The sequence below is a fragment of the Mirounga angustirostris genome, unplaced genomic scaffold (genome assembly GCF_029215605.1).
Source record: "Mirounga angustirostris isolate CCGP_5_RB_7025 unplaced genomic scaffold, mMirAng1.0.hap1 SCAF_16, whole genome shotgun sequence".
NCBI lineage: Eukaryota > Metazoa > Chordata > Mammalia > Carnivora > Phocidae > Mirounga > Mirounga angustirostris.
This window is the reverse complement of record NW_026991724.1, coordinates 53578820-53601780: the sequence shown is the minus strand read 5'-3', so window position 1 is coordinate 53601780 and position 22961 is coordinate 53578820. Positions and strand designations below refer to the sequence as shown.

Below are 22961 nucleotides of genomic sequence, written 5' to 3'. Positions count from 1 at the left end.
TCAGGGATGGGAGTGCTGATTGGCCAAACTAGGCCATATATTCTTTGCCTAGAACGGGGATGGAATGTAGAGGACACAGAGCTACATGTGTCCCCAAGAGAAGGCAGGACCGTTGGGGAGGTGAAGGGTGGATCTCAGAGGTGACAGACGTTCACTGTAACTAGCAATGCCAACAGCTTTTATCTCGTACCCCAGCACATGAGGTGCATGGGATGTTGTGGTCATTTGGGTCATGATGGCACAAGGTGGGGAACCACTTCCTTCAGGACTGCTGCACTTCCCAGCCTCCCAGGGAGTCCCCTTGGCAGAGAGCACCGCAAGATCTCTGCTGCTTGCTCAGATCTCAGTGGGTCTACCTCACCTGGGATATTGTCAAAGGGCTCCATGTTTGTTTCCAGGCAGCTTTGGAAAGCGCCTCCAGAAGAGAGGTTTGTGGGCTGTTCAGTAGTGCCCTGGGGCTGGGGCCATGGTGGGGGCAGGGGTGCTCCTCCTTCCCCTTTGGCCGGGGTGCATCCACTTTCATGTTTTATACAGTAGGCTCCTAGGTAGTTTCCTTAGAGCAGTATCTTCTCAACATTAGGCGTCCGCGTGCCCCCTGCTTGGGTGTTTGCCGAGCAGCCACCTTCTTTCTGCCTAAGATGCCAGCTACCTGCACGAAGATTCTCCTGACCCATTGATTTCAATCAACACCCCTTAAGCCTTTCACCCACAACTGTGAGTGGACAACCAGTATCGTATGCCATGAATGGAAGTTTGCTGTAGGAGTAAATAAAGGAACTTCAGATTGTCCACCCCAAGTGCAGAGCCGCAGAGTCCTGCTCTGCCTGAAAGAGGAGACAGGGAGATAGATGCAGGTGTGAAAGCCGCTTCCTTATTTTTTTTAAGATTTTATTTATTTTTTGACAGAGAGACAGAGAGAGAGGGAGAAGCAGGCCTCCTGCGGAGCAGGGAGCCGGACGCAGGGCTCGATCCCAGGACCCTGGGATCATGACCCGAGCCGAAGGCAGACGCCTAACGGCTGAGCCACCCAGGTGCCCCGAAAGCCGCTTCCTTATTGAGGTGACCAGAAGGATCAACAGACTCAAAAAGGGAACCCTGACTTCTCAGGTGGATAGAGATACAGCCCCACCTCCTCCCCACCCCACCTCACCCTCACCAACCCACAGTGGACATGTAGCATGAGTGAGCAAAATAAACTTGTGTTCAACCACTGAGATGTGACACTTAACTGTGTTGGCACAGCATTAATCTGGCTCATCCTGACATGCTTAGTTATCCTTGGCAGGAGGATATCCTTTGAGCCTTAGCCAAACTCAGTGTTCCCCCCTTAACTCACAACCTGAGATCAAGACCTAAGCTGAAATCAAGAGTCATATGCTTAACTGAGCCACCCAGGCACCCCTAACTGATTTAATTTTTAAAGATTTATTTATTTGAGAGAGAGCAAGCACAAGTGGAGGATGGGGCAGAGGGAGAGGGGGAGAAAGCATCTCAGACTCCCTGCTGAGCGTGGAGCCTGACTTGGGGCTCAATCTCAGGACCCTGAGATCATGACCTGAGCCAAAATCGAGAGTCAGGCACTTAACCAACTAAGCCACCCAGGAGCCTCTAAATCGATTTATTTTTCAAGAGGATTTTCTACTACTGCCATGAGTGGGAAACTAGTTTCTCTTGTCAGTAAAGGAGGAAGGGTGGGGGGAAGGAACTAAAATAAATACCGAGAGGAAAATAGTATTAATTTCTATCTACAATGACTGCCTGAGCCTGAGGCCTGCTGTGTCTTTGTATCCAGAGAGGAGTGAACGACATGCGGTCGATGCTTCCTTCTCAGTCAGGATCACACTAGAATGAAGTGTGGTCTGATGATGTATCTGAGGACCAGCAAAACTGTGTGGTTCCCCGGTGTCCATGCCCCACCCACACTTTGGGACAACAGACATAACTATCCCCTCTCATGGGGCAGTGTTCACTGTGAGAAGCCCTCCTCCTCCAGAACATGAGCACTTGGCAGGCCTAGGGGCCTCCGTGTGCCCAGCATCTAGCCAGGTACGTGGCAGCAGGCTGAAAGAAGCAACCAACGCTTATAGACTCAAAACTTTAATCAGAGAACCTAAGAGAACCAAAACGCACACATGAAGGGCATTTCCGCACTGCCCCACAGCAACACAGGTCAGTAGTTACAGAGACTGCCCCCCACCATGGCTGCCAATTTTCCATAGGGCCTCTGACTCTCTCTTTGGTGTCAAAACTCTCGTTGAACACACTCATCCGTTCGAGCTCCTGCGTCTGTTCTGCCCCTTTGGTAGAGAACAGGCCCGTCGCACAGACTACACAGCGATCGGAGGGCGGGGACCATGTGCAGGGAGTTCGATGTTTTGGCCATTTGAAAACCAGTATGTTCCCCACTGTGGTGTGGGCCCAGTGGTCAGCCAATCAGTTCTTAGTTACAACAACAAGACCAACCAGCAGAACTCAAGGTGCAAGGTTTAAAAAGCTCAAGAGCACAGAGCACATATTCCTAAGCTTTTGTAGCACCAAAAACATGAAAGATATCACAAGTGTCAGTGTCTTCATTAGATTCTGTTTGTGCTTCAGGAAACAGGTCACTGGTCATTCAGTGGGTGAGACACAAAAACCCAGAGCTGAGGAGGTATCATCAAGAGGGAGCTGATCTTGTGGTTCCACAAGGGGTCTCAGCTGTAGAACAGGCCGGGCCAAGGTTAAGCAGTTGACTTGAGGTCTCCAACAGGATGGTGTCCTCCCTGGGCTCGCCAGCACTCCGCCACAGTCCCAGAACTTGCTGTGACATGAGGGAATTTAACATGTCACTTGTCAATGAATGGTACTTCTCCGTGGAAATGGGGCCATCCACTTCCCTTTGATTCCAGAAGTTTCCAGGCAAGGGCAGGGCTTACCGCATTGGTATTCCCTACCCTGGAGCCTGACAAAGTGCCTGGTGAGTGGCTGGCTTGGACAAACAGTGCATGAGGAATATGTTAGCTGTCATTTCTGTATACTACAATTTCTACCATCAAGGACATCTGTGAACTGTGTAGCAAATATAAAATGCAGCTTTCCCAGATGAATCCCACTGCTTCCAGTACCATTAACTCCCACAGCAAACTGGGCCTCATGCTCATGCTGTATAACCAACTTTAAATTATGGGAAGTGGTGACATGTATATGTGGGAGGGTGTCCTTTTGAGTGGGAGGTTTTGGAGGTTAGGAGTGGAAAGTTCTAACTAGTTGGTGTTAGTTTACATGCTCTTCTTGGCTTCTGTGGGTTAATTAAGAAAGTACGACGGAGCAGAGGGAAGGAAATGACTTTTTTTTTTAAAGAAAAGAGCAAGGTGCTGGGTTTGGGGAACCAAATTTAGTCAGGGGCATTTTGGAGAAACCTTTAAAAATGAAAGCTATGTGGGGCACCTGTGTGGCTCAGCCAATTGAGCATCCAACTCTTGGTTTTGGCTGGGGTTGTGATCTCACGGTTGTGGGATCAAGCCCTGCATCAGGCTCTGTGCTTAGCGTGGAATCTGCTTCAGATTCTCTCTTCCTCTCCCTCCCACTCACTCTAAAATAAATAAAATCTTGAAAAAAAAAACCTATCTAAAAAGTAAATAAATAAAAGTGATGCAAGGGTGCCTAACTGGCTCAGTCAGAAGAGCATATGACTCTTGGTCTCAGTGGTCAGTTTGAGCTCCACGTTGGGTATAGATATTACTTAAAAGTAAAATCTTAAAAAAAAAAAAATGAGGGGCACCTGGGTGGCTCAGTTGGTTGGGCATCTGCCTGGCTCAGGTCATGATCTCAGGGTCCTGGGATCGAGTTCTGGGTTGGGCTCCCTGCTCAACGGGGAGCCTGATTCTCTCTCTCCCTCTGCACCTCACCCCTGCTCCTGCTCTCTCTCTCAAATAAAATCTTTTTAAAAAATGAAAGCCACCACACAGTATTAGCAAGAACATTAACTGCAGTAAATAGAGGATTGCTAATTCTTCCCTTCTTTTTAATATATTTGTTGTATATCATAAGTATTTGTAGCTCACATTTGGTGAGTACTTACTACGTGCTGGGCACTCAGTTCAAAGTGCTTCTTTACATCTATTTATTTATCCTCACAACAGCCCTCTGAGATAGGTCATTGTCTTGTGCCCATTTTACAGATGAGGATGCTGAGGCCCTAGGAGGTCCCACGACTCTCCCCAGAACACTTCCGTAGCACGTGTCAGAGCTGGGATTTAACTCAGCCAACTGGCTCAGGTCTACCTCTGAATTCCCATGTTAACTACTGTGTTTTCATGAAACTCGGGTACAAATTTTCTAATCACTCTTTATGGATAAAGAGATGTATTTATTTGGGGAGAGGGAGCTTACAATGTGATCTCAACTTTAGGACTCAGGTGAACCATGTTCAGATGTCTGGGACTTTGCTGCAACCCAGCAGTAGGAAGTATTGCTACTTGTTACTTTCTACTTAACTCCTTGTTACCTGTAAGTGTGAACTTGCTGATGTCTGCTGAGACTTGCAGCAAAGGGCTGACAAGGTTGACACTGCTAGTTTCTCTTGGGTGTGAACTCTCTGGTGCTGACTGAGATGGGCACTGAGGCCAAAGGCTTTCCCACACACCCTACAGGCATAAGGCTTCTCCCCAGTGTGAACTCTCTCATGCTGCATCAGATTTGCTTTCTGAGCAAAGGCCTTCCCACATTCAGCACACACGTAAGGCTTCTCCCCAGTATGAATTCTCTGGTGAACAGAAAGGCACGAGCTCTGGCTGAAGGCTTTCCCGCATTCCTGACAAACATAAGGCTTTTCTCCGGTATGAACTCGCTGGTGAACAGAAAGGCACGAGCTCTGGCTGAAGGCTTTCCCACATTCCTGACAAACATAAGGCTTTTCTCTGGTGTGAACTCTCTGGTGTTGAATGAGTTGAGCACCCATGCTGAAGGTTTTCCCACAGTCACTGCATTTGTGGGGTTTCTCACCTGTGTGATCTCTCTGATGCTTAGAAAGGCACGAGCTCTGATGGAATGATTTTCCACATTCATTACACTCAAAGGACTTCTTTCTAGCATGAGCTCTCGGATGCTGAGTAAGGCAGTTACCGTGGGCAACACCTTTGTCACATTTGTTACACTGAAAGAGTTTCTCTGCAGTGTGGATTAACCAGTGTTCTGAGAGATGTGCACTTTCACTGAAGGTCTTTCCACATTCATTACATTTAAAGGGGTGCTTGCTCTTGTGGACAGACTGATGTTTGGTGAGGGAAGTGCTGTGAATGAAGGCCTTCCCACAGTCCCCACATTCATACCGCCGCACCCCAGAGTGGATGCTCTGGTGGCGAATGAGCTGTGTACTTTGGGCAAAGGCTTTTCCACACTGGTTACACTCAAAGGGCTTCACCCTGGTGTGAACCCTCTCGTGCTGAGTCAGGTATTTGCTACGGCTAAAGGTTTTCTCGCATTTATCACACTTAAAGTGCTTCTCGCCGATTCCTGGTTGCTCTCTCTGCTCTGAGTCCTGATTCAGGATCCTCCTGCTCTCACCAAGTCCTTGTTTTTCTCTGGTGTGAACAGTCTGGTGGCAAGTTAGGGTGGAGCTGCAGATGAAGCGCTCACCACACTCCTGACACTCATACGGGGTCTCCACATTGTGCATTTTCTGGTGTTGGACAAGGTGTTCATTGTGGCTGAAAGTTTCCTTGCATTTGGCACAGCTGTAGGGTTTTTCTGTGGCATGGATGGACTGGTGTCGAATCAGGTGGGAGGGCCGGCTGAAACTCTTGATGCATTTGTGACATTTATAGGGCCGGTAGCCAGTGTGAATCCTCTGATGTTCATTAAGGTGAGTGTTCCGGTAGAAGGCTTTCCCACACTCACTGCATTTGTAAGGCTTCTCTCCACTGTGAACCCTCTGGTGGATCTTTAGGGTTGAGATATTCCTGAAGGGTTTCCCACACTGATCACACTTGTAAGGCTTTTCTCCAGTGTGAACAGACTGGTGTTCGACAAGCAGCAAACTCCGCCTGAAGGTCTTCCCGCATTCCTGACACTCAGAGGGCGTGTTTGCAGCATGGATTTTCTGGTGTTGGAGGAGGTATTTATGGAAGTTGAAGGTCGCCTTGCATTTGGAACATTCATAGTGTTTCTGGGTATGGGTCTTCTGATGCTGAGTAAGATGAAAGGTTAGGCTGAAACTCTTGCCGCACTCGCTACATCTGTAGGACTGACCCCCCGTGTGGGTTTTCTGATGCTCAGCAGGCTGTAAGCCAAGACCTGATGGCTGGTCACCATCTTGATTCTTAGATGGGTTTTCTCCAGTGTGAATTTTCTGATGCCACAGAAGGTGTGTATTCTGACTGGAAGTTTTCCCATACTTGGTACACACACAGGATTTGTAGCCTGTGTGAGTCATTGGAGGCACAAAGAGGCAAGAACTCTGGCTGAAACATTCCTCATACTCTTGATGTACAGTGGGTTTCTCTCTAGTATGAATAATCCAGTGCTGGATAAGGTGGTAACTCTGGCTGAAGCTCTTCCCACATTCACTACATTTATACAGTTTCTCCCCTTCCTGGAGAGTCTCCTGCCGGCTCTGGTCTAAGTCACAGCCAAAGTCACTCCCATGCTCTGGAGATGTAGCTGGTGCCAGGCTCTTTTCAGGAAGACTGTGAATCACAGAATCCTCTCCTGTGGAAAGGAGAGACTCAGGACCAAGGTCTCTCTTGAGTTCGTGACTCCTGCATTCTATGGGACTTTCCTTGTTGGTAACAAAGTCAGACCTCTGAAAACTTTCTGGATCCCCTAGGATACTATCTAACCAACTCTCACCTACACAGGCTTTCCCCCAACTGGAGTTCCAGAGGCCATCCTTGGAAAACGTCTCCACGATCTCCTGGGAGAGTCCTTCTTCCAAGAAGTCGTGGGCCAGAAGACAGTTCTTGACCTCAGCTGTGTCTGAAAGAGAGAGAAAGTGCAGATGTCTCCTGTTCCCAAGGGTAAAAAAGTCTGGAGCTGCAGGGTGAGAACACAGACAAGAGGGAGAACGGGTGATGGCTCCTCAGTCAGCCTGTCCTCAAGGTGATGAAGGAGCAGGGGCCGAAGTCGTGACCTGGCTGGAACTAGCATCACAGGAAACAGAGAGCCCGTTTCCAGGACAGTTAAGCGGGGAACTGGGCAGCCACAGGGGCTCCACTGGGAAGGGGAGCCTCTCAGCGGATGCTCTCTGCCATTACCCCCATCAGCTATGGCCTGCTTCCGGGAGAAGGGCACTGTTCAACGGGGAAAGAGAGATAAATGACAGTAACGCACTACCGTTATTACCAGCGGAGGACAGACTGGGTTGGTAAAGGCGCGGCTACATGTGCGTGGAAACAGCATACGTTGTTGAGGTGGCCGGATTCTGTGCTGGGCTGGTCACCTATGCACAAACACTGGTGTGCTCGACAGGAGGCTACAGAGGGTCCACATGCATGAGCTCACAAGCAGTGAGCCAAGAACAGAGCTGCACCCTGACTGGGTGGTGGAGGCTGAGACCGAGCCATGCGGCCACCCCCCCATGATCTCTGATTTGGGGGCCCTTCTCGTGTTAATGATCTGACCATGAGAACAGCCTCCTGTGCCCCAGGCAAGGCCCCTGTCTCTGCCTTTTCCCACTGGGGACATCTCAACCAGGTTAATACCCTCACTGCCTAACCTGCTCCACCCAGAGGAACCATGGCCTAGGAGAGACCCGAACAAATGCTCTTGGCTGCATTAAGGCCTGGGCTTGCGTTATTCACAGATGCAGCCCCCCGCTATGCCCTGTGGGACGGACCTATGCAAAGAGGGGTGAAACAGACCGGGGGTTCGCAGGGCTCAACAGGCACAAGGCAGGAAGGTGGACAGACTGAATCAGGGCCTGGAAGGCCACCTCCTGCTCAGCCTGAAAAGATGGAAGAGGGGACAGAGGAAAGGCACCAGAACAGCCGCATGCTGAACACTGATGTAGATGGAGATGAGACAGGCCGGCAGAGGGAGGGTCCCAACCTGCCAGGATGAGCGGACAGAAGCCAGCACATGGCAGAGTGACACTCATCAGCCTGGGGTCAAGATGTCTGGATAGACATTCTGGATCTGGACGGCACACAAGGGGCCACGTGGCACAGGCCCACCGCCCTCCCCTCCCTGCCCACTCACCAGGGCCTGTTGATTCTGGGCTTTCTCTCACCAGGACCTTCAGCTCCTCGGTGCCATCTGGATGGGAGGTCAGTTTGGGTTTGGAGGGGTCTGCAGGCAGAGAAGAGCACTGTCATCAACTAGGACATGGAGGACCAGCCAGCTGCGTAGCGGGAACCTCCTGGCTCTCCTGCCTAGCCAATGCTTTATCCAGCGTACTGCTCCTCAGGGCCAGACGCTGCACTGGGCGACTCCAGGGACACCTGCCCTGCTGGGTTCCCAGTCCAGTGGAGGAGAGGGACCCAGACAGTCACAATCTAGGGTGATCAGAGCTGTGACATCCGGGGCTGGGGATACAAAGGACTTGCAGCAGCTCTTGAGGAATGAGCGGTTTGCCAGGTGGAGAGGCTCGTACTTACTCAGCCATCCACGGCTCACGCATTCACCCAGGGAGCGCGCATCACCTGAGGCCTCCACAGGCCGGGCCTGGGATGGAGCATGCCGGGTTCCCACAGCCCAGTCGGCCCCGCGCTCTGCCCTCTGCAAACTAACTGCTCGAGGAAGGGAGCAGAGTCATAATACCGGGGGTCCGAGCTACAGTGGAGGAAAAGCCCCTTCTGGCTTGAAAATGAAAGGGCCGTAAGCCAAGCAAAGCAGGTGCCTCTAGAAGCTGAAAAGGGGCAAAGAAACACTCTTCCCTGGAGCCTCCAAAAGGATCGAACCCTGCCAACACACGATTTTAGCCCTGTCAGACCCGTTTCATGCTTCCAACCTCCAGAACTAGAAGAATTGTTTTAAGCTGCTGTGTTCGTGGCATGAGTAGGAGCAGCCATAGGAAGCTAATACTCTGCTCGGGTGTACACACATGTGTGCAGGGGAGTCAAGGGAAACATGCATTTATTGTGGGCCATAGTTTACAAATAAAAAAGACACGGAGGTCTGAGCCAAGCTGCTTCTGTAGCACACCGGGCGGAGCTGAGAGAAAATCTGCAAGGCTGGCCCTTGGCTGGTGTCTGGGCACCTGGATTTGAGGAGGGTGGCAGACTTCCCAAACCAAGAGGAGCTGTGCCCCAAGGGTCATGCTCAACACCTGCTTTCCTGCTGGGAGTCTAGAATTCTGGTACATTCCAGGCAGAGCATGCCTCTGTGACCAGCCCCCAATAAAAATTATGGGCACTGAGTCTCTTTAACGAGCATCCCTGGTAGACATTTCACATGTGTTGTCACCTCGGTACGCATCCTGTGGGACTCCACAGGCAGAGGGCTCTGCAAGCTGGCTCTGGTTTCCCCTTTGCTGCCCATGCTGGGTCTTTTCTCTGTAATATGTCGTGGCCGGGAGTACTACATGCTGAGTCCTGCGAGTCCTCCTCGTGCACCACCAAACACAGGGTGCTTGTGGGGACCTCAGCATAGCTGAGATGGTGACTGCCCTTCTGTGGACCTCGATTTCAGAAGGGCCCACAAAACAGGGAGTCAGACTTCCTCGTGGGGGGACGGTAGGATTAAAGGGCAGTTCTCAGCACTGACCCAGCATGAGACCCGGCTCCTGACTCAACTGCTCCTGCATTTACTGAGCCGCCGCTCAGTGAGTCCCCACGGCAGGTACAGACTGTTCCAGACACTGGGGATATACCCGTGAGCAGCATGGGTGGACAGTCCCCGCCCTCAGGGGGCACCCGTCCCAGCTGCAGGAGACAGAGCATCAAATGAGCAGTTAGCAAGTGCGGGGGTGGTGGGTGAGCAAAGCAGGAGACAGAGGAGGACTTGCTCACAGGCTGTCCTGGGGGCAGGGAGGGGACGAGTCTTCTAGCAGAGGGGAAGGCAGATGCAAGGACTCTGCCTGTCAGCTCTACAACGACAAAGAGGAAAGTGCTGATGAGGCCAGAGCAGCAGGTGGGGGTGATCAGGGTTTCTCAACCTTGGCACTTCTGACATTTGGGGTCGGATAATCCTCGGCTGTAGGGGCTGACCTTGCATTCCAGGACATGTGGCAGCAAGCCTGGGCTCTACCCACGAGATGCCAGGCGCATACCCCCCACTCCCAAGTGCTGATAATCAGCTAGGGCATTGCCAATGTCCCTGGAGGGGGGTTTGTGGCCAGAACTGGCCAGCTGAGCACTGTTGGGCCACGTCATGCTGGTTCTCTGGAGCTCAGGAGCCGAGTTTATCCTGGGGGACAGGAGCCACTGAGCAGGGCAGTGACCAGGACCCCGGGGCTAGAGTGGACACTCACTCAGCAGGAATAGGTTCTGGTAGTTGTCCAGCGCTGTGTCCCAGAACAGGTCCCCCTGGTCCAGCCCCAGGTGCTCCCAGTCCTCCAATGTGAAGTCCATGGCTGCATCCCCGAGGGGCACAAATTCCTGAAATGTGACATGCTGTCAGTGACACCGGGACTGGGGTCAGGGAAGGACCCAATGGCTCACTCTGAGCACCTCTGTGCTCTCAACATACCAGGCCTTTGACAAAAATCATCTCCTGGGGGCCCTGAGACATAAGAGACTGGGCATCCCCATATTTTATAGGCGAGATATGGAATCTTGGAGAGTGGACGTGAGGTCCCCTAAAGGTCACACAGGCAGGACTTAAATCCATGTCTGCCTGTTGCTAAAATCTATTTACTGTGGCTCTTGCTTTTGAGTGTTCATTCAAGATTTTAAGTTATTATGGACATTTTCAGACATATACAGAAGTAGAGATTTGCATGTAACAGACCGCCATGTACCCATCGCCTGACCTCAACCCGTTAACATTGGTCTATTTTGTTCATTAGTGTTTTTGCAGGGGGGACAAATTATTTCAAAATGAATCCCAGGCAGCATCTGATTTCCGCTGTGAATACTTCAATATTTACAACAGAACTCCTTAATCACTGAATACCTAGACCATATTCAAAGTCTGAATGCAGATTTGTCTGACATCTCAATGGTGGTTTTTTCCTTTTTAATTGTAAAAAAAAATGCCACTTCATCCAGTGGCATTAAACGCATTCACATTATGCAGCCATCACCAGAACTCTCTTCACCTTGCAGAACTGAAACTCTGTCCCCTTTAACCACCATCTCCCCACCCCCAGCCCCAGCCCAGCCCCTGGCATCACCAATCTGCTTTCTGTCTATGATTTGACCACTGTGGGTTCAATGGTATGTTTTTCTGGCTGGCTTGTTTGAATCAGAAGCCAAAGTGGCCCATGCCCTGCATTGGGCTGACATGGCTCTGAAGGTTTTTAATCTACAGCTGTACCCTCTGCCCTCTTCATTCTCCACCATCCCGACTGAAGGTCCCACATTGTAGACGTGGCGATTCCTCTCGCTGTCATCTGGCTGCTCCTCGGCTCACCGCATCTCCTAGAAACTGCTTGGTAAGCGGCCTGATTAGATTCAGTACGACTTCTGAGGGGAAGCAAGAGCCCTCATAGGTGGTGCTGGGTCCATTTTGGGCTGCATGACGGCCTGAGGCACCCAAATGTCCAACTGTAAGTGACATCATCTTTCTTAATTTGAAAACTTCCTAGTGAATACGTACTTAGAATAAACCCTCAAATACTCGAAAAGTACTGATAATAAAGGGCCAGCCTTGGGGCGCCTGGGTGGCTCAGCTGGTTAAGCATCTTACTCTTAATCTCAGCTCAGGTCTTAATCTCAAGGTCATGATTTCAAGCTCTGTGTTGGGCTCCACGCTGGGTGTGGAACCTACTTAAAAAAGGGTTGGGGAGGCACCTGGGCGGCTCATTTGGTTAAGCATCTGCCTTTGGCTCAGGTCATGATCCCGGGGTCCTGGGATTGAGCCCCACATCGGGCTCTCTGCTCAGCAGGGAGTCTGCTTCTCCCTCTGTCTCTCACCCCTCTCTCACTCTCTCAAATAAATAAAATCTTTAAAAAAAAAAAAAGTGCCAGCCTTACCCCAAGCACCCCGTCTCCAGGAGGACCCATGGCTCTCTGGTGAGCTCTCTCCAGACTGCTATCAATGCACACACAGGCATGGGCTTCTTTTAAAGATTTATTCATTAATTTGAGAGAGAGAGAGGGAGAGGCGGTAAGACTCTCAAGCAAACTCCATGCTGAGAGCAGAGCCCGATGCAGGGCTCGATCCCATGACCGTGAGATCATGACCTGAGCCAAAACCAAGAGTCAGACACGTAACCGACTGCACCACCCAGGTGCCCCTACAGGCATGTTTTACCTAAGAACGGAACCTGAGTCTCTAGTTGGGCTTGGCACGTGGTGCTGCTACCTTCCCTGTGGATGACCCCTGGCAAGTAAGTCACATGCCCCTTCTGAACCCTGATTCCTACCCCATTAGTAAGATGGGACTAACGAAACCCATGGCATGAGTCACTGCTCCGAGAAGCGACTGAGTCCTCCTACCACGTAGAAAGGACCCAACCAAAGGGACCAAAGGACAGTTCCACGCCTCTCCATCCCCATCCCAAGTCTCAGCCAGGAGTCCTCACTCACCAACTCCTTGAAAGCAGGATTGTCCACAATTTACAGAAGGTAAGACTGAGGCCCAGAGAATCAAATTCACCTGCCCCGAGTCACACACTCGCTAAGTGGGGGCAAAGGAGCGAGAGCCCCCTGTCTGTGTGACCCTAGGAAGCCAACTAGTTAGAGGCATGACTCCGTAGTCTGTCAGACCCCCAAGTCAAATTCTGGTTCTGCCATTTATTAACCACAGGACCTTGTTATTCCCTGTCTCTAAGGCCCTGTTTCCTCATCTCTAAAATACTGCTGCTGTGGGGACTCAGTGAGCCAAGGACCGTCTCCACAGCACAACCCATCGTCCAGGGACCACCGAGCACCTGCTCTGAGCCTGCCTCGTGCCAGGCACATGGCAGAGAAGAGAAGAGTCTAGTTCTTATGGAAGTTAGTCTGGGTGTGTCATATTGGTATTTGTGGAAAATGCTTTGTAAAACTCTTAATAACAGTCAACACACACACGTGGGTATGTTAAAAAAAATGCTCATCTTCAAAGGATGACAGGAAGGAACTGATCTTATACTGAAAATTGGTAAATAAGAGGAAAGAATCAAGCATTTATCCCACCTCTGCTATATGAACTGTACCAGTGGGTTACCAAATAGAAGATGAAAGGAGGTATCTTTTTTTTTTTAGAGAGTGAGAGAGTGCATGCAGCAGGGGAGGGGCCGAGGGAGAGGGCGATAGAATCTCAACAGGCTCCACGCTCAGTGCAGAGCCCAACACAGGGCTCAATCTCAAAACCCTGAGATCATGACCTGAGCCGAAACCAAGAGTCAGACACTTAACCAACTGAGCCACCCAGGAACCCCAGGGAGATATCTTTTTATAAGAGTATTCCAACTAATGAAAAGGAACGAATTAGAGCACCACCATCTTGCAAGCCCTGAGGAATGCTGAGATGAGAAGGCAGTAAGTATCAATTCCTGCCAGGATCACAAAAAGAGAGAACTGGACATTCTGGGCCTCCCCGAATTCTTTTTTTTTTTTAAGTTATCCAATCATTTTTTTTAAAGATTTTATTTATTTTTTGACAGAGAGGGAGAGCACAAGCAGGGGGAGCAGCAGAGGGAGAGGGAGAAGCAGTCTCCCCGCTGAGCAGGGAGCCCAACGTGGGGCCCAATCCCAGGACCCCGGGATCATGACCCAAGCCGAAGGCAGACACTTAACCAACTGAGTCACTCAGGCACCCCTCCAAGTTCTGACAAAAGGACTGGCTGAGGCTGATCAAGCCTCTGAATCCAGCCACCAACTGGGAGCGTGCTGAATAGCACCAAAAGTAAGTAACCAGCAAAAAAAAAAACAAAAAACAGACTGGGAAAAATTCTACAGGTCAAACAGCCCTGGTTCTTCAATGGACAAGCTATTAAGACAGAATGGGATAGAGGAGGAACCTATATGTTAAGAAACCCCTAAAAAAAAGCATTAAAAAAAGAGAAGGGGCAACAGGGACATGCACTTGGGTGATAAAACTATTGTTCAAAAAACCAGAAGGAAGGGGCACCTGGGTGGCTCAGTCGGTTGGGTGTCCAGCTCTTGATTTCTGCTCAGGTCATGATCTCAGGGTTGTGGCATGGAGTCCAGCATCAGGCTTCATGCTGGAGTCTGCTTGAGACTGTCTCTCCCTCTGCCTCTCCCCCCTCACTTCTCTAAAAAAGGAAGTGATGACTACAAAAATCAGGTTATTTATGGGTACGTGAGAGGGCTGGAATGCAGCCCACAAAGGGCCTCCAGGATGGCCAAGGTCTCACTCTTGACCTGGTTGGTGTTTGCCTTCATTAAGTCATTCATTTGACATGCATGGGTTTCTGCATTTGTGCTTTATTTTACAACGAAGATTTCGGGGCACCTCGGTGGCTCAGTTGGTTGAGCGTCCGACTCCTGATCTCAACTCAGATCTTGATTTCAGGGTCATGAATTCAGGCCCCGTGCTGAGCTCTGCACTGGACATGAAGCCTACTTAAAAAAAAAAAAAATACAACAGAAAGATTTCTCAAAAATTAAGCGTATCAATTAAGCATATTCTAAACAGGATCCTCCTCCTGGAAAAAGATAAAAGGTGGAAGGGCAGAGGCAGGGAGACGAGCAAAAAGATGAATTCCATGATCCAGACGAGAAATGAGACAGGGATGGAGAGTGGGGTGACAGGATGAGATGTAGACATTTTGATGATGGTGCTGACAACATTTCCTAAGAGATCAAATGTAGTGGTGAAAGACAGAGAGGAGCCCAGACGTCTCTAAAATTTTAGCCTGAGCAACCCAAAGGATAGAGCTGCAGCTTCCGGAGACGTGGGAGAAGCAGGTTTCCGGGCAGAGTCTGAGTTTGGTCTGGTGCAAGGTAAGTTTGAGATACCCTTTTAGACCTTAGACATAATGGTCCCCCAGAGACATCCATGTTCTAATCCCCAGAACCCACAACTGTTACCTTGTACGGCAAAGGGGACTTCACAGGTGTGACACGTTAAGGATCCTGAGATGGGGAGGTTCTCCCGGATGATCAAGGTGAGCCCTAATTGTCATGACCAATATCCTTATAAGAGGCAGAGGGAGTCAAAGGAGGGAGAAGGCAAGGTGATGAAGGAAGCAGAGGTGAGAGGGATGTGACCATGAGTCAAGGAACACAGGCCCCTCTAGAAGCTGCAAGAGGCCTGGAAGGGATTCTCCCCCACAGCCTCCAAAAGGAAGGGGCCCTGCAGACACCCTGACTTCAGATTTCTAGCCTCCAGAACTAAGACAATACATTTCTGTCATTCAAGGCACTTTGTTACAGCAGCCCTCCCAAGCAGACACGCTCTTACCCCCCCGGTAACATGGGAGCTACATGACGGCAGGGACCACATCAGCTGGTTCCCTAGTGTGTGGATACAGCCCCTAGAACAAAGCCTACCTGTAGGAGGCACGTGGGGGCATGCAGTTCTGACAGCTGTTTCGGGACAAGGCTGGAGCCAAGAGGTAGTGGGGTTGAGAGATGGGGACGATAAACTGGGTCTTGGTCACACTGGGTGAGCTAGCGGGTCAAGCCAGCACCCCCGCTGGCCTTTTCGGTTATGTGCCCTACAGAACCTACTGACAGTTTAAACTGGGTTGAGTCGAGTGTTCTGTTATTTGTAGTTGAAACTGTTGCTGTCTATACCCTGTCGGAAGGGATTAGCCAAAGAGGTTTTCTCACCAGGAGCCAGATTAGAGAGTCCCAAGAAGCTTCCTTTCCTGGACTCCTCGACTTTGCCGGACAGCAGCACCCCTGGAAATAGTGGTGGAGGGTGTGGGAAGACCCTGGACTTGATTCGTGGGGCACTGGGGAGCCACAGAGAGTTTTATACTGGCCAGTGACAAGGTCAGAGCATGCATTCATTCATTCAACAGTCATTTCTCCTGTGTGCCAGACCCCTCTGAGGATGCTGGAGGCACAGAGGTGTCAGACCCTGTCCTTGGCCTAGAGGGGACATTCAGGGATGCTGACAGCATAAGGAGATAGGGCTGTGACAGAGGGCGGTATCCAGGGCTGTGGCCAGGAAAGGGCGTGAAAACATTGCCTTGGAGTCAGGGAAAGCTGCCTGGTCGGGTGAGATATTCAAGTTGGATCATTAAGGATAAGCAGGTATTACCAGGTAGAGGAAGGTTTTCTTTCATCATTCAAGCAACACCTCAAGAACTCCTGTGTACCAGGCCTGTGCTGTTCCCTGGGGGCCCAGAGGTGAGTCCCAATCAGTACCCATCCCCAAGGAGCACCTTGTCTGGTGGGGCTGACAGACGGAGGCAGGAACAACCACATCCAGGTGGATCTGTGCTATGGTGGAGGCAGCAGGGGGCGCTATGGGAGAGCAGAGCCAGGAAGAGCTGACTGCTCGGAGAATGTGGGGGGTACTGAGCTGTGTCTTGAAGGCTGTGTAAGACTTACCAGCCAGAGATGGCGGGTAGGGTATTCTGGCAGAGGATGGAGCCTGAGCAAAGGCTGGGAATCTGGAAAGTACAGTGTAACATTTTACCACCAGGCCAAGAAAGGAGTTTTGGTTACTTAGGGAGACAGAGAAGATGCCGTGGAAGGTGGTAGGACTCAGATCATGCAGGATTGTGCTGAGAAATGTGGATTTTATCCTACAAGCAGCAAGGATTCCTGGAAGGGTACTGCACAGGGGAGCGACAGTATAAAGAGAGGATCACTTGGGGGCCACCAGAGGACAATGAGCCCAGAATAAAGGCAGGCCAGCTGTGCAGGCTTTGGGGATGACTGATTAGGACAGAGGGGCCCTCAACTCACCTCAGTCACAGCCAACTAGGGCCCAGCAGCTGGAGGTCTCGTTTAAGCTCCCTCTCTTTCCCCTCCATGTTCCCCACTGGCAGGGCTGCAGGGGGGACAAGGGAGCTGGGGCAAAGTCTCCCTTCCTCCAAGGGTTGACTCCCTGGCCATGCTGGATGAACCCCCAAAATGTCCCGAAGTAGGAGGATCAGGCTGGGGGCGCCTGGGTGGCTCAGTCAGTTGGGCGTCTGCCTTTGGGGGGGAGAAAAAAGGAGGATCAGACTGAACCTGAGGCTCCCTGCAGGAATCACAACAACTTTGTATTTATTGAAACTACCCCAGCCCCTCCTTTCCACTGTGCATCAGAACCTACAAAGCAACTTCCTAACTGTTCCTGGCACTTGTTACAGTCAGTAGATAACATGTTTGGGAGAGGTGCCCATTAAGGTGGTGGGACCTTCCCTCTTGCTCACTGCTGTGTCTCAGGCCCAGCACAGGAGATACCTTTTACACGTTTTTTTTGGCAGAACACAATGTCTAATTGAAACCCTGGGATGACCTTTCTGGGATTTCTGATCTGTCATCTCTAGGATCTCACCCAGGTGAGTTGGCCTCCAAAACCTGCTATTTCTACAACAGCAAGATTTCTCCAACATTTTTTTTTTTAAACCATGACCCACAGTAACAAAGACAATATATACTGTTAGTACTCGTTCACACACATAACTAAACAAAAGCTTCATGAAATAATACTGAATCTTAAAAAATAGAATGTACCAGGATCTTTTCTATTCTGGTCTCTTCTATTTTACTTCATTAAAAAAAAAAAAAAAAGATTATGGCCACTGCCCACTGAGCTATTTTCATGACCCATAATATACAAAACACTGTACCATAGGGCTATTTACACATCGGTAGCCCTATGAACTTCCTAATCGGCACATATCTATGGAGTGATGAAAATACCCCTATCACAAAGCAGCAGGATTGTCATAATGATGGGTCCACAAGTCTTAAGCCTCTGGAGCCAGATGTGCTTTGAAGGTCAGAAATTTTCAGATTTTTTGGAAGGTGATATACCATATATACAATATATTTCTTTAAAATCACAGTGTAGGGGCACCTGGGTGGCTCAGTCGGTTAAGCATCTGCCTTCGGCTCAGGTCATGATCCCAGGGTCCTGGGATCGAGCCCCGCATCGGGCTCCCTGCTCAGCGGGAAGCCTGCTTCTCCCTCTCCCTCTCCCCCTGCTTGTGTTCCTTCTCTCGCTATCTCTCTCTGTCAAATAAATAAAATCTAAAAAAAAGATAAAAATAAAAATAAAAAAAATAAAATCACAGTGTAGTGTGGGACAAGCAGCATTTTGTAATTGAACACGTCGCTATTTCTAGAGTGACGGGTATAAATGTTCACTCTAGGTAGGATAATTAAAGGTTATCACTCTTAGCAGTTCCAGTTAGGTCTGGACACCAAATTTATGGAAAGATATGATCTTTGGGGCTTTCCAGATTTTGATGGCAAATTAGGCAATGTGGCAGACTTGTAAGTGCTAACATTTACTCATCAGTGATTTTCCTCACATGACGGAGGTTAAGCCTCAACTTGTGAGTATAATTTGGTCCACAGATGTGGTGTTTTCTTGTTTTTGTTTTTCCCACAGTGTTGGCAGACAGGAGGTTTTGAAAGAAAATTATTTTAAGTAGCCTCAAACTTATTTCGCTTAGAAATTATATTTCCAGGGGCGCCTGGGTGGCTCAGTCGTTAAGCGTCTGCCTTCGGCTCAGGTCACGATCCTGGGGTCCTGGGATCGAGCCCCGCATCGGGCTCCCTGCTCAGCGGGAAGCCTGCTTCTCCCTCTCCCACTCCCCCTGCTTGTGTTCCCTCTCTCACTATGTCTCTCTCTCGGCCAAATAAATAAATAAAATCTTAAAAAAAAAAAAAAATTATATTTCCAGTGTCCAAAAAATCCTAGATTTGGCCCGCTGATCTGTCAGTTGGTGCCTACTTAAAGCGACCCCCTTAGATGGGGCAAGTGCTCCCTGATGCCCCACAGCCCTCCTCCAGACAGGTTCTCTCCTTTAACTTATCTGCCTGACTCTCAGAGACATCTGAGCTTGAGACCTCCGTCTACAGTTTTCACATCACGTTCTGTCCATATCTCACACACTCTGAGCCATGGGACAGAAAAAACTGGAGCCCGACTGTGAAGCTCAAGGTCACCCAGCCTGTCAGAATAACTTGAGCCAAACAATTACAGGACTGAAAAATCGTGGGCCCTGGAGTTCCTGGGAAGTCTTGCTGCTTCTTAGTGTGGGGCCATGGCGAGATCTAGGTCATTCACGCTCTCTGTGCCTGGTTTCCCCGTGTACAAAATGGGACAAATGAAACAGATCCACAGTCCCGCATCTGTTCATTCTAAAAACCAAAAAAGCTCTGAAAACCAGAACTTTATTCATAAACTGACAGCAAAACTGAACCCGAATCGCCACAGGATGCGTATAGTGTGAAGATTCACGCCTTTCCCGGCAGAAATCATCAATTTCCAAGAATTGCCCCAGGTCCCTCTGGGGTGTTGACTAACTATGAAATACGCACCCTTTTAACTTTCTAAACTCTGAAAATATGTGATTCCCGAGATGCTGCCAAGGGAGCCGATAAAAGCGAGGAGCTGCACTTAGCGCTGCTGCGGAGATGACAGAAGGAAACCCGAGAACAGCGCGGCGGCGGGCACACAGGAGGCGCTCGAAGGTGAAATACTTCGACCTCCCGAAGAAGTCCTCCCATTCATTCATCCCTCGAGATCTGCCTCGCTTCAACTTCGAGCAACTCAACCCCTCCTTCGGCCTCAGACTCCTCACTCAAAATAAAATCTAACCGCTCCTCTCAAGGGCTCCGGTGAGGACTGGAAACCGTTTCAGCGAAAGCCCGGCCCAGAACAGGCTCTAAACAAGACAGCCTTCAAGACCTCACCTAGACACCTACCGCCCAAGACGGCGCGCCCTTTGCCGAAATCGCCCCGTGAGCATTCCGTCACCCCTCAGGAAGGACGAGGCCCCCAAGCCTCCGGAGTACTCAGCGACGCCAGCCTCGGCGTCTCCTCACCTGAAGACTGCAGTCCGCCGGATTAACAGACGCAACTCCCGCCGGGAAGGAGACGCTGACCCAACTCCTCGCACTCGCGCCTCGTAACCACTTCCGGCGTCGCGTGAATTTCCTCAAACTACTCCACCCAGGAGACTCCGCGCCAGCTCGAGGACTCCGTTTCCCAGAAGACTGTGCGGGCTCCGCCCCTTGTCTTCCTATCTCCACCCGCTTCCTCGGCCTTACAGGTTCCGCTGAGCACTCTGGGAAATAGAGTAGAAACAAAATCGGGACCAGGTGGCGTGTGGGTATTGTAGTCCAGTTTTTACCCTGTTGAACGACAATCTAATCAGCGCACTCCGGCCTGAAGGCGACAGAGGGTTGCCATGGAAACGCGTTGAGAAGGCATTTCCTGAAAAGACGCTTGGAAGTAAGGGGCGGAGTTGAGGGGGGAAAAATGATAATATGACCTCTCTCTGATAGGTGGAGAGATGCCTCGTAGTTCATCCCTCCTTACGATTGGCTCCAAATTGGCACATGCGCAATAGAACCAGGAGCCTTCCAAAAGAGGGTGGAATTGGGATGGACGATGAGGAAATAATCCCTCCCCGGCACGACCCGAGGGCGGTCTGGCGGTCAGCAGCGCCTGCGCGGGCGCTGTCCTCCCTCCGGGTGGAGGATGCGCGCGCAGCCCGTTCCGCCACCCGGAAGTTTGCGCGGGACAGCTAAGAAGGTGAGTCCTACTCTCCGGGAAGGGTCGGAGAATTTGGCCGCGGACGTCTGGCTCCCCATCCCGCTAACAGAGTTCAGAGGTGAGGGGAAAGTGAGGCGGAGCAGGAGGAGGTCTCCCGATCCACTAACCACAGTCCAGTGGCGGTGCCTGTGACGTCAGCACGATCCTTTCTGGGAGACAGAGTCCCCGGGGGCTGGGGTCTCGATGAAAGAAACTTCTGGTCGCCGGGATAAGCGACCTACCCTTGCGACCCCTGCAAGCCACTGTGGGCTCTTGGTAGTCGTGACTACGACGGAGGTGGGCGGAGCTAGTGGGGAGCTTGACAGATGCCCCTCCTTGGCACTGTGTCATCCCTGGTTGCTTTGGAGGGCGGGGCCTAGGCGAATCCTGGTCATCTGGACACCTGTCCCTCCTGCGGGGAGGTGGAGTCCAGCCCTTAGCTCTTTTGCTGTGCTGTGGCTGAGAATATTCTAGGAGGGACGCAATTTTTTTTAAGTTGTTTTTTTTTATTTTTTTTAAAGATTTTTATTTATTTATTTATTTGACAGAAAAAGGCACAGCGAGAGAGGGAACACAAGCAGGGGGAGTGGGAGAGGGAGAAGCAGGCTTCCCGCTGAGCAGGGAGCCCGATGTGGGGCTCGAACCCAGGACCGTGGGATCATGACCTGAGCCGAAGGCAGACGCTTAACGACTGAGCCACCCAGGCGCCCCGGAGGGACGCAATTCTTAACACATAGCAGATGTTCAGTAAATATTTGTTGAATAAATAAAATAAATGGGTGAATGGATGATAAAGACCCCTGAGTGTTGGAGCCTTGGGTTTAAGTCCTAGCCATGTGACCTTGGACAGGTGACTTCACTTTGAGACTCCCTTCTTGCATCCATATTTCTTGAGTGTTGACTAGCACTACCTTCATCTGACCTATTAAACAGTTGCTCATTTGTTTATTAATTTCCTTTTCTGCCACTAGAATGTGAACTTTCTCAGGTCAAGAGTCTGTTTGTTGCCTTCGCTGCTGTATCCTCAGTGGTTAGCACATATCAGGAGTTCAGTGAATGATTACTGAATGAATGAATGAATGAATGAACTTAGCACATGCTGGCTATGTCGCCAATGATCAATAAACAGTAACCATTATCTTCCACTCATATGTGAAGTGGGCCTGAGTCAACCTCTCCACTTTTATTCACTTACAGGATACTGTTAAGATGGATTTGCCAGCCCAGTGAATCTGAGGGCCAGACTGTGACCCCATAAAAGGTACCATCCCCTCAGGGACATGCCCCTTAAGGCCTTTTCACCATCCACAGCTTGCTCCTGTTTCATCTACTCGATGTTCCTGCTCTCAGACTTCACTCCCAGGAGGAAGGTTATCATGGGCGTGGCAGGATCACTGAGTTAGGCTCTTGCCCCATCCTAGAGGCCGTCTTTAGCCAAGGCACTTGGCACTGGGGAAAATTCCACACAAAGCAAAGCCACTTAAAACTGCCATGGATTTTATTTATTTATTTATTTATTTATTTGAGAGAGAGAGCATGAGCAGGGGTGAGGGGCAGAGGGAGAGGGCGAAGCAGACTCCCCGCTGAGCAGGGAGCCGGATGCGGGGCTCAATCCCGGCACCCCAGGATCATGTCTGAGCTGAAGGCAGACGTTTAGCCAACCGAGCCCCCAGACGCCCCATTCTCACACCTTGATCTCAGACTTCTAGCCTCCAAAACTCAGAAAATAGGGGCGCCTGGGTGGCTCATTCAGTTAAGCGTCTGCCTGCGGCTCAGGTCATGATCCCAGGGTCCTGGGATCGAGCCCCACATCGGGCTCCCTGCTCCACAGGAAGCCTGCTTCTCCCTCTCCCACTCCCCCTGCTTGTGTTCCCTCTCTCGCTGTGTCTCTCTCTGTCAAATAAATAAAATCTTTTAAAAAAAAGAAAAAACAACTCTGAGAAAATAAATTCCTGTCATTGAAACCATCCAGTGGGTGGTGTTTAGGGACGGCAGTCCAAGCAAATGAATACTTCTGCCCTGTCCTCATTTGTAATGGGCTCTGTGTGTGATTTTGGTTTTGATTTTTACAAGTATTAGGAAATATTCCAGAGACACGCAAGGCCTAGAGGATAATGTGTCTAAGTATGTCAGGATAAGACGGGCTGTATAGCTTTAACAGACTGTAAAGGCCTGGTGGCTTCATGCAACATAAGTTCCATTTGCTGATCATGAGATTCCAGTGTGGACCAGGCCACCCTCTTCCATCTTGCAGCTATGCCACCCGGAGCATGTGGCTC

The 22961-nt window shown here is 50.4% G+C and overlaps 2 protein-coding genes across 12 annotated transcripts in view; one reads left to right on the top strand and one right to left on the bottom strand.

Moving 5' to 3' along the window:
- Positions 1–2081: 2081 nt before the first annotated feature.
- Positions 2082–20112, bottom strand: ZNF473 (zinc finger protein 473). Of its 6 annotated transcripts, none has more exons than XM_064580351.1 (6): positions 19851–20112; positions 16890–17120; positions 16530–16591; positions 10388–10514; positions 8176–8265; positions 2082–6954 (listed from the first exon to the last, which is right to left on the bottom strand). In XM_064580351.1, exons 4-6 carry the CDS (start codon positions 10485–10487, stop codon positions 4472–4474), a joined length of 2673 nt encoding a protein of 890 aa, XP_064436421.1. In that variant the 5' UTR covers positions 10488–10514; positions 16530–16591; positions 16890–17120; positions 19851–20112; the 3' UTR covers positions 2082–4471. The 6 variants fall into 6 exon arrangements, with proteins under 6 accessions (XP_064436421.1, XP_054367496.1, XP_054367493.1 ...); XM_054511521.2 differs by lacking the exon at positions 16530–16591 and having other exon boundaries at positions 2082–6687; positions 6829–6954; XM_054511518.2 differs by lacking the exon at positions 16530–16591.
- Positions 20113–20230: 118 nt separating this feature from the next.
- Positions 20231–22961, top strand: part of VRK3 (VRK serine/threonine kinase 3) — a 39254-nt gene continuing 36523 nt past the window's right edge. For 3 of the 6 annotated variants that reach the window (XM_064580362.1, XM_064580360.1, XM_045891994.3), the window contains exons 1-2: positions 20625–20761; positions 21880–21943. Coding sequence is in view for 2 of the 6 variants with exons in the window: in XM_064580359.1 (XP_064436429.1) it covers positions 20629–20761 (133 nt within the window). In the remaining 4 variants the exon portion in view is untranslated. Of the gene's footprint in view, positions 20762–21879; positions 21944–22961 lie in introns of all 6 variants that reach the window. The other 3 variants (XM_064580358.1, XM_064580359.1, XM_064580361.1) reach the window with 3 other exon arrangements.

Bases quoted from the DNA above. Each gene is read 5' to 3' on its own strand.
- ZNF473 (XM_064580351.1), bottom strand. From the start codon at position 10,487: ATGGACTTCACATTGGAGGACTGGGAGCACCTGGGGCTGGACCAGGGG. The intron at 8,266-10,387 runs GTGAGTGTCCAC...CTCTGCCTGCAG, and splicing joins CCAGAACCTATTCCTGCTGA to ACCCCTCCAAACCCAAACTG. The intron at 6,955-8,175 runs GTGAGTGGGCAG...TCTCTCTTTCAG, and splicing joins CCCAGAATCAACAGGCCCTG to ACACAGCTGAGGTCAAGAAC.